The sequence below is a fragment of the Monodelphis domestica genome, chromosome 8 (genome assembly GCF_027887165.1).
Source record: "Monodelphis domestica isolate mMonDom1 chromosome 8, mMonDom1.pri, whole genome shotgun sequence".
NCBI classification, from domain to species: Eukaryota; Metazoa; Chordata; class Mammalia; order Didelphimorphia; family Didelphidae; genus Monodelphis; species Monodelphis domestica.
The window spans coordinates 99,820,328-99,831,620 of NC_077234.1; the positions used below are offsets into that span (position 1 = coordinate 99,820,328).

At 40.6% G+C, this 11,293-nt stretch overlaps 1 protein-coding gene across 1 annotated transcript; it reads left to right on the plus strand.

Moving 5' to 3' along the window:
• The first annotated feature begins 1,225 nt into the window (after nucleotides 1-1,225).
• Nucleotides 1,226-10,956, plus strand: LOC100013698 (protocadherin-8-like). Its single transcript, XM_056806910.1, has 4 exons — nucleotides 1,226-4,176; nucleotides 4,617-4,684; nucleotides 4,790-4,923; nucleotides 7,881-10,956. The coding sequence occupies exons 1-4, from the start codon at nucleotides 1,576-1,578 to the stop codon at nucleotides 8,255-8,257; spliced, it is 3,180 nt and encodes a 1,059-aa protein (XP_056662888.1). The 5' UTR covers nucleotides 1,226-1,575; the 3' UTR covers nucleotides 8,258-10,956.
• Nucleotides 10,957-11,293: the final 337 nt, after the last annotated feature.

The window sequence follows — 11,293 nt, forward strand, 5'->3', positions numbered from 1 at the left end:
CCTATATAAATACGCATTGCCATTACTTAAGCAGTTTTTCATTAAAAAATTCCTTTAGCTCTTGTTTGCCACATCATGGTCTAGAAATGCACTTGCAGGAATATTTACTGAAGCACCTAGATGTCAATTAGCTTATCAAAGGTCAGTTAGTTCCAGCTGGAGTTCTACCTTTTGGCTCTAATCACCAACTTTAACTGTCTATTAATAAAGTAAAAATAAGTATTTGCTGACATGGCTAAGAAGGAATCAGTGACAATATACGCCGTTTGCATACCTTATTTTCAAATTAGGTTCAGCATATAAATGCAGCCTCTGTGCTGATTTTGTTCCTGACTATTTGTTGTAGGACATTCTGCCTTGTTGACAATTCAATAGAATTAGTAACAGAGTCATCATTAGCAAGTTGGGCTGCTTAGCATTTAGAGCACTTCACACATAAAGGGCACTTAACATGAAACTATTTATTGTGATTTGAACAGATGGTTTAATGTTTCTGTAGCCTTCAGCAAATCAGACCACCCGTGGCTTTCTTCAGCCATGGGCCTTTAAAAATAATTGATGTAGGGCAATTTCTAGCAAGACTAACTAGAATACTTTCTTTCAAACCCCTTTCTTACCCTAAGCATTCCCTATTGCATTGGTTTGTAGTTAACTGGGGTAACATTTTTCTCCCCCTGCCTGACATTCCTGCTATCATAGATAAGTAATCACTGTCATAAAAGAAGAGGAAGGGGTTGAAATTTCATCATTAATGATTCCTTTGCTGGAGGAAAGCTATTCAGAAATGATTACTTTAGAAAATTGTTGCTTCCTGATTGGGCATTTGCAGACACTGAAGAGGTAGTACCATAGATCCAGTCAATAAAGAATATGAGAAAAACAAACAAAAACAAAGCTCCAGAATAGATAGCCAAAATCAGATTGAACAAAGTAGTATACATATTATTTCAAAGCATCCCAGAAAAGTAATCATGCCCCCACCAGAGGATTATATAATTGTTCTCTGGGAGTAATACAGAGGATGAAAATCCTGCTTGCTCATCCTGAAAGTTATGAAAAGTACATATATAGAAAGCAAGTGAGTTCTCCTAATATACAAACTTTTCCAGGATTTATGCTAACCCACTGTAATCTGCAGGAGACATTGTTGAGCTCTTAGAGCCTGCTTTGTGCGTCTGTTTAGGGGGGGGGTTAAAGTGACCTTGGAGACCCCGGAAAAGGAGGATTGGTCAGAAAAGTTACTCATTTGCATATTCTAAACTATGTGACCTCTGGGGTAGGGCTCATAAAAGGCACTGTGTTGGCTGGGACAGAGTAAACTGATTACACAGCTGAAAGGGTTTACTGATGGCACATGTATTTAACATAGGGCAAGTATTTCTGGAATTAACTCTTAGGATTATTTCAAGTTTGCAGCTATAGAGATTCTGCAGCCATCTCTCTCTCTCTCTCTCTCTCTCTCTCTCTCTCTCTCTCTCTCTCTCTCTCTCTCTCTCTGTCTCTCTCTCTCTCTCTCTCTGTCTCTCTCTCTCTCTCTCTGTGTGTGTGTGTGTGTGTGTGTGTGTCTCAAAGAAGATGTCTCAGAAAAAGCTCAGTTTTCCTACTGTCCCTCTATGCAGTAGTAGATTGAGCTCTCTGTGGCTAGTATGGATGCTGGTGGCAGGGTTTCGCACAGAAACAGTAAATTACCACATCTATGAGGAAGAGATCCCCGGGACGGTCATTGGGGTCCTCTCTGCACACACCAGGGCTGATTCACCTGGTATGGTTCCTAGAAATTTTCGCCTGATGAAGCAGTTCAACACCTCTCTGATCCGGTTGAGTGAGGATGATGGACAGTTGACTGTCGGGGAGAACGGTATTGATCGAGAGCAGCTATGCCAACAGTCCCAGCAATGCACATTGACTTTCGACGTAGTCAGCTTCTCCCAGTTGATACATGTAGAAGTGGAGGTGAGAGACATCAATGATCACTCGCCCCGCTTCCCTCGCTCCCAGATCCCCGTGGAGGTGTCAGAGAGTGCAGCCGTGGGCACCCGCATCCCCTTGGAGGTGGCAGTGGACGAGGACGTGGGTTCCAATGCCCTCCAGAGCTTGCGTCTGGTCGAGCCACACAGCTTTTTTCGCGTGGAGCTGCAGACTCGAGCTGACGGCGCCAAATATGCTGATCTGTTGCTTCTGCAGGAGTTGGACCGTGAGAGCCAGGCCAACTACAGCCTGGAATTGGTGGCCCAGGACGGGGGAGATCCTCCGCGCTCCGCCACAGCAGTCCTCAGCGTTCGGGTGCTGGACGCCAATGATCACAGCCCAGTCTTCCCACTGGGCTCTTTCATCGAGGTAGAGGTGTCGGAGGACTCTCCTGAGGGTTCCCTGCTGCTTGACATTGACGCCACAGACCCAGATGAGGGTCCCAGTGGTGACGTAGTGTTCTTCTTCGGTGGACGGACTCCACCTGAGGCGCAGCTCCCTTTCCACTTGGACCCACGCTCAGGCCACCTCACTCTGACCAGACCCCTAGATTACGAACAGAAGGAGACCTATGAGCTGGATGTCATGGCTCAGGACCAAGGCCCAGGGTCCCGGGTTTCTACTTGCAAGGTCATCGTGCACATCCTCGATGTAAACGATAATGCCCCGGTCATAACTATTATCCCACTGGTGATGGCTGTAAACACTGCCTCTGACTACTCCAGCTCCTTCGCTGCCCCTGTCTCGGCCTCCTGGGAAGAACCTGGAGGCCCACAGTCTGGGGTGGCTCTCTCTCTCATCCCAGAGGGGGCTGCTCAGGAGAGCCTTGTGGCTCTGGTCAGCACCTTGGACAGGGATTCGGACTCCAATGGGCAGGTGCATTGCGCCCTCTATGGACATGAGCACTTCAGATTGCAGCCAGCCTATGCTGGCAGCTATCTGGTGCTGACTACTACACCACTGGACCGTGAGCGCATCCCCGAGTACAACTTGACCTTGGTGGCCCAGGACCTGGGCTCCCCGCCACTGAGCACAATGAGGCCCTACACGGTGCGCGTGGCAGATGAGAACGACAACGCGCCACTCTTCGCGCGCCCCGTCTACGAAGTGTCAGTGCTGGAGAACAACTTCCCGGGTGCCTACCTCACTACGGTAGTTGCTCGGGACCCAGACCTGGGCCGTAATGGCAAGGTGACCTATCGGCTGTTGGAGACTAAAGAAGGTCAGGACAGGGACCTAGTGTCCGCCTACGTTTCTGTTGACTCGGACAGTGGGGTACTGAGGGCTCGGCGGCGCTTTGACCGGGAGGCACTAGCAGAGCTGGAGGTGGCGCTGGAGGCGCGTGACGGTGGCTCTCCATCTCAGTGGGGACAGACCGTGGTGCGGTTAGTGGTGGAGGACCAGAATGACCATGCTCCAGAGGTGATTTTCCCACTGCTTTCCAACGGCTCAGCCCTAGTGCCACTGCCCCGCGGTGTTCCCCCAGGCTTCCTGGTCACCCGGGTACAGGCCCGTGACGAGGACGAGGGTCCCAACGCAGAGCTGACTTACAGCCTTACCCACAGCGACGGCGACCCCGGAGCGCTGGCGCTGCACCCGCACACTGGCGAGCTGTCGCTGAGGCGGCAGCTGTCACCTTGGCCCATTGATCCTCTGACCTTGGTGGTAACAGTTCAGGACAACGGGAGGCCTTCTCTCTCCTGCACCACTACCCTAATGCTGGTCCCTGCTCCTGCTTCGCCCCCTGGTGGAAATATGGTGCTGGTGCCACCTCCACCCCTGCCGCCGCCTTCCAGAGAGGAGCAGGCAGGGTTGCAGAAGGGGCGACTGCAGAGAGCCACTGGACGCAGGCCTGACCTCTCTACTATCTTTATCGGAGTGCTGGCGGGTGGCTGTGGGCTGTTGCTCGTGGCCATTGTCACTGTAGCGTCGTCGTACCAGGGTAGGGGCCTGATCGGGAGAAAGGTATTTTTCAAGTGCAGCAAGAGATCAGGACTGGCCAGCACAGAGAGCTGGACATCTGGCAGCCAGAGGTCATCTAGAGGGTCGGATAGTAAGGACTCTGAGAGCCTCGCGGAATCCTACCCTCTTTCTGTCACTGATGAAGTTGAGGAGGAGGAAGAGGTGGAGACTGTCAGTTCATCTAATTCCAGGAACAGTGGGGTTTCCCTTTCTCCCTCACCTGGAGAGAGGAGTGAGACTTCCAAGGTACAGCCCCGCCTTCCAGCTTTTGGAATCCTAGTAAGAGCCCTTCCCACAAAAATTCTGACTCAGTGGCTACTGGAGCTTGCATTAATGCAGTGATAATCCTTGTGCTAGAGGTGGGAAGTATTTTAATGAGCAGAGAAAATTCAATCCCCATCAGACTTCAAATTGCTAATCCCAGTGGTAGAGGTGGGGTGTATTTTAATTAGCGGAGAAAATCCACTCCCCACTAGACTTCTGGATCTGAGGATTTGATGTTTTTGTAGGCACAAGGATGTTTATGTGTTCTGTACATTTTTTTCTGAAGGTCAGTTTTAAAACAGCCACAGTGAAGGGTTTAAATGATGTCTTAGGGAAGAGTTTCACATGACTGCTATGAGGGTTTTGATATTTAAGGGTGAAAAATTATTAACTGCTATGTTCACCTCACCTCTCTTTAATAGGGTTCAGTCTCAGCTCCTTTTCATTCTACATCTCCATGGAAAGAGGATAAATCTGCTGCAAGTTTAGGGTAATTTCAGAATATTTATTGTTATGTCTCAGCAATATGCTTGACATTTTTTATGTTTAACATTTTTATATGTAACCACAGTAATTCCTTCTGTTTGACTTCTAGTACCCAGTCAAGTCCAGATGAATGCAGTGTGAAGGACAGTGGGAAAGGAGACAGTGAATATAATGATAGTGATTCTGATATTGGTGGAGAAAGGATGAAGAAAATATCCCTTCAGATGGCTGAAAAGCAAGCTGGTAAGTGTGTACCTTCTAACTATGGAGCTCTCCATCTCACAGCATCATCTTCATATATCTATACTGACTAAAAGAGCAAGATTTAGCAAGTGGTCACAAATGTGACATTAAAGGAAGTCTATTGCTGACTCCTGCTGGCTCAGAAAGGAGAAAGAAACTGAATTTGTGTGTCATGATAATTGATACTGTTTTACATTGTGATACTGACAAAATGTCAAGCATATTAGGAACGGAATTTGACTGTACATGTAAGATTTTCAGAAAGTAATTCCTGGGAATTCATTTAGGCCAGAGCACCATTTTCAGCATGGGCAAAACTCCAGATGTTATTTTCAGCACCACAATATATTTCTTCTTCTCTTGATATCATGTACTTCTATCAATGCAGTTTAAGATTATGCTGGTTCCTTAAGCAGCTGGATTAGATTGTTTTGCTGCTTGGAAGATTATAGTGTCACCTGAGAAGTTGATTTTCATTAAGAATGTGTTTCTACATACTACTTATAAAACGATAATACAAGACTGTTCCATGAACCAATGCTATCCCTGTCCTTTATTTTTGTTATTTTTAAGTTAGTTCTCTCTCTTGGATAATATTCTCTTCAATTACAGTAAATTAAAAAGGTTATAGTAAATTAAGTGTATAGCATGATCAGTTAATACATTTTAAAGAGTACATTTTCTTGAAAGTAATTAGGGATTGAGTCTGTGACTTGATGGACATTTCATTAGAAATTACTATAATGTTATTATTCACTTCATTGAACCCAAGACACAGACTGGCAAGAATCAGGGGGGTAGACTAGCACTTTGAACTCAAACTATTTCTCTTTCCAGTCTAGTCCTCCCTTTTGAGTAGGTAGAGTAATTGTTGAGAGTCAACTTCAGTTGTAGGCTTGACACTAGTGACTGTCTCTCGATAACTCCACATAGTCTTTTTATAGAGGGAATATATCTCTACCTACAACAGGTGAATACTGACTTTTCAGCAGGTTATACTGTAGATCTCATTGTTTATCCTCATATATTGAAATTTGCTTCCACTCCTGATTGACTTCAGTTATGTGCAAGAATGGCCTGGGATGATGTGTTCAATCTTGTCCAATTCTTTGTAACATCATTTGGAGTTTTCTTGGCAAAGATACAGAAGCAGTTCTCCATTTAAAAGTTAAAAGACTTGACCAGGGTCACATAGCTAGTAAGTGTCTGATCCCACATTTGAACTCAGAAAGATGAATCTTTCTAACTCCAGCCCTGGCATTCTAGCCATTCTGCCACTAACTGCCCTGGGCTATATAGCATGCAGGTAGTAATATTTTAATGCCCCAGTTCCCTTAGTCATTTTTTTTTCTGAAGTAATAGGACTGAGTCACAAAGGCTGTGTGTGCCTACTACTCTTCAACACTTAACTATATTATTAACATAATCAACATATCTTGTGATTGATACAAAACAGCATAACAATATTAATAGCTGGCATTAGTATAGCACTTAGTTTGTCAAGTGCTTTCTAAATATAATATAATATAATATAATATATCTATAATCTATATCTCTATAGTAATATATAATCAATATAATAGATGATAACATAATCTATATAACTATAATATAATATTATAATTGCAACAACCTTGGGAGGTGCTATTATTATCCATATTTTGTAGTTGAAAAAAAGTGAAGCAGAGAGAGTTCAAGTGGCTTGGCTGGGGTCAAACAGCTAGTAAATGTCTGGGGCAAGGTTTGAATTCAGGACTTTCTGACTCCAAATACAGTGCTCTATCCATTGTGCCATATAACTGCTTCTAAATATCAAGTCATGCTCCAAACATTAATCTCTGATTGAGTTTATCATAGTAATTGCTCTCTATTAATTAGAAAACAATTGAAATGGAAAATAAATACTTCATTTAGAATTTCCTCATCATTATAATCATCATGCTAATTAGCTAAAATATGCTTAGTACAGCAATTTCCTGAATAATACTTCTCTCTCCCAATTCACCTTTCACCCACAGAGCAAACCTTTTATCAGCCTCAGCCATCTTCCCTCACCACCCTCCCATTTCAATCAATCATCCTTCACCCATGTAAGCTCATCATTTGTATTTATGATCACAGCAAGTTCCTCCTTTTTCTCTGGTGTATCAGGCTTTCTTGAGTAAATTACTTATCATTCTCCCTTTGTCACTAACAATTCCATCTCTGAGTCCCTGTGTTCCCTAAGTCAGCCCTATAGCATATCCTAACATTTATTTTCATTTTTCAAATGTTTTCCAAGCTTTAACTTTATTATATTCTCCTAATATCACGGGACTCTGCCTAATGAATGTGGGGCCAATTCACATTCTCAATGAGTATTCTCTCCTGGACTTTAAATAAGATTTCTCAAGTTCTTTATTTTATTTATGTTATTGCATTCTGTGTTACATTCGTCTGTAAAATTGCTTTAGCTGGACCACTGAAAAAATGACAAAGGAGTGTAAAGACAGGTCATAAACAGGCTAGTCTTTGAACAGATAGAGATATGGAGAGTTACTATAGGCAACATATTTACTTTTTATATCAAAGTCTGATAATCTCTAGGAATAAGAGATGTGGATAGCATGGATAAATAAAATTTTACTACAAACTCCAAACCTCATTTTAGCTAGTGGTTTCAACTTTTTCATTCCATGAAATCGTTATCAGTTGTGTTAACAAAAGAAGTGATTAATTTGACTTTCACTTTTGTTTGTTTCCATAACACATCTCCACGTATAGATGCTAAGTAAGAGGGGATAGGAAAGCCCAAAGTGGGGAAAAATGAAACATAAAATGGCTAGAAAACTGGTTCCTTGATAAACATGGGTTGATTATATTTCTAACATACTGCTGTGCAACATTGGGTTCAAGTGTGATTTTTTTCCCCCACAATGTTTAAAAGTAAGCCAACTCTTTCTTTTTTCATTCCTAAGGTGTTCCAGTAAGTATGGAAAGAAGAACTTTTAAGGATCCCAAAAGATCCTCTTTAATTCAAGAGTACCCCAAAAGCAAGAATCTTTCATCACATTGTGACAATGTATATAAGATTGCATTTTCTTCAAGTAGCATCCATCAGCACCATTCTCAGTTGAGAAATATTAATTTTCATACACAAGACTCTGAACTAAAGGAGTATTATTATCAAGTTAGTGCACCCCAGAGTGAAAGACTTCTAAGTGTGTATGAAAGAGCCCCAAACAGTGGGACAATAATGCCACTTTCTACTCTATTAAGACAGAATAATGGATTAAATCGTCCTACAGAGAACACTTTACCTTTGCACACCTCTGAAATAAGCACATCATTCTGAAACACTGAATGATGGAGGGGGGGGAAACCATGGAAATACATACATTTTTCTGTGAGAGTTTCTTAGACAAGCTGTATAATAAATCTTTGATTTTCTGAAGGTTTCTTTAAGGTATGAAAACATTAATGTTGGGGGTACATTATGGGCCCCAAGTATTTTACCAAAGAATCATATTGAGACTAGTATTAGAATAACTAGTACTTGTTGTTACACATGTAAAGAATGTAAGATGTGTTTTATATATTGACAATTTATAGATGTAAATAAAAAGAGTAGTTCTCAACATTTATTTCCACTTTAAGGCATATGTGATTGAATTACTAAGCTAACTCAACTTCAAAATCATATAAAACTGTCAAGCATTCTCAGGAATGACTTGGTTCTCTTTGGGGTAGCTTGAGAGGTCCCAGAACCACCTCTGAGGTTTAGACTTGAAGGTATCCCATGGTTTGACAGCATTGATTGGTTTGGATACTCTGATAAGGTTTATGCTCTGCCCATAGTTTCTGCTTTTATTCCAGTTAGCAATAATTAATTCAGCAATCTCCAGGGAAATCCATTTAGTTTTGTACACTGTATGTTACACAATTATGTATAATTTCTGTATAGAAGCTGTATGATATAATTTCCCATAGACTTACCTCAAGGAATATAGCGTCTTAAAGTTAAAAAAAAAACCCAATAATTTGATGTTCTCCTAGAAACTCAAAAATATTAGCAATCTTAACTTCTACCACTTTAAATCCAAAATCAAAGTAATTGTAACTTTGACTTAAATCTTTTGTAAAAACAATGAACAAAAAACCCTACTCATCTTTATTCCTATGTTGTATCAAGAAATGTTCCTTTATTCATTAAAAGGAATAAATAAATATTCCTTTATTTGTTTTAATGAATGGTAAATGGTCCATGGCAATAGACTAGTAAATGAATTTAGCTGTGTCCAATTGCCTTATATGTCCTTTTTAATACTGCAGTAACTACTCTCTTGCTATGGTACAATAAATGAAAGATAAATGACAGTCTTGAAAGATAAGCCTTTCAAAGTGCCTAATTTATTACAATGTTGTTGTTTAGTTATTTCTGTTTTGTCCAACTCTTTATGACCCGAGTTGAGATTTTCTAGGCAAACACATTGGGGTGGTTTTCCATTTCCTTCTTCAGTTCATTTTACAGATGAAGAAACTGAGGCAAACAGGGTTGAATGATTTGTCCAAGGTTACATAACTAGTTAATATCTGAAGTCAGATATGTACTCAGGAAGATGAGTCTTCTGGACTCCAGGCCTGATACTAGAATCATTGTGCCACCTATCTGCCCCTTGACAGATACTAGAGAAACCAGAATTCAAAGCAGGTATATACCTTGCTTTGCAGAATAGTTTCCTAAATCATTGTATGCTTGCTGATTGAGCCTTGTTCTTCCAGTACTCACTGTAGTCCAAACATGTCTTATCTGCTTCTTCTGTGACTTTGCTCATATGGATTCTATTTTTTTTTGTAAATTTAAAATTCAATCACATTTAAGATGCACTGGATGACTTTGCTATCTATTGGAATAAATTGGTTGGATCTTTAGTGGGGAAAAAAGAGACTTTTTATTAATTTTGCAAGTTTTGCAAATTTGCAAATATTCTAATCTTGAGACTGTTGTACCATAGTTTTGTATTCCCTGGTAGTTTGAATTTAAGAAAGCTCTAGTTTTACAGTCCCAGTGAAAAGTACCAAGGCTGCTTATCCCTACTAAGCAGGCTTCTGATAGAATCAAAAACTGTTCTACAAACAATTGCTTAAGAATAGCAAGGGAAGTTTTCTATTTGTTTATCAAATAAGAGAGTATTTTTAATTACCAGTAAATCATTGACATTACCACTTAGGTAATGTTCTTAGTAGGCTCTGCCTGGAAACAAATAATGTTGATCTTTGACAGAACTGCTTTGTTCATAAAAATGAATACAGGAGGAGTAGAGTTAACAATTGATTATTCATTTGCTTGTATACTGTAATTAGCAGAGGAATACAGCAATCAATTTTAAGCCCACTTCCTTAGTCTATACATGCAGAAGGATTGATTGCTGGTTTGAATTTGCTGAATAAAAAGTGAAGCTAACTAATTTCAATTTGTATTTCATTGAGTAAATGTCAAATATTGATTTGTTTGACTACTAGTGAAGCACTGTCATTCTTTGAAGGTGGCATGACACCATGATATTATGTAATTTCATTTCACTTCTCTGTAAGAGGAAATGTTTAGCTATATATAGGAGGAAAAGCCTCAGACTATCACATTCTTTCAACCCTTCACTCTTTTTATCTCAATTTGTCCATTCGTGTTTATCACTAGATATTCGATGGATGTGTAGTGGTCCTGGTATTGAAGGAAGAGAGGAACACTCAATAGGACAACAGAATCATATCAAGTTCTTTATTGGATTTCTTACACTATAGTAGTTACATTTCAGAGGACATGATTTAGCCAATGTAACAAGCTAGGTTAAAGTGGATTTCTGTTGTCTGTCTAAACAATTTTCTTAAGTTCAAGCCATACTAGAATTGGTGAACAGGTTTTAAAAAAAGTTTTAAAGGTGATGAATCATTTTACATCGACAACTTTGTGACCTTGACCTATTTCTAGCTGCTACCATAAATTCTAAAAGTGATTTTATTAACCTAATAAAAGCATGCAGTGTTTAAAGAAAAGTATCATAGTTCTTTATCACTTTTCTCCTTCAATTTTAGTTTCTATCTTTTCCTTGTTTAAAGAATGCATCCATCCATCCATCAACACACAGGTATTAAGTGTCTGTTGTGTTGTAGGCACAACACTAAGCCTTCAGGAATATAAAAACAAAATTGAAGTAGTTCTTGTCCTCACAGAGCTTACATTTTATTTTATTAGGAAAAAAACCTTTATTGGTTCCAAGGCAGATGAGCAGTAAGGGCTGGGCGATGGGGGTTAAATTACTTGCCCAGAGTCATACAGCTAGGAAGTATCTGAGGCTAGATTTAAACCTAGGATATCCCATCTCTAGGCTTG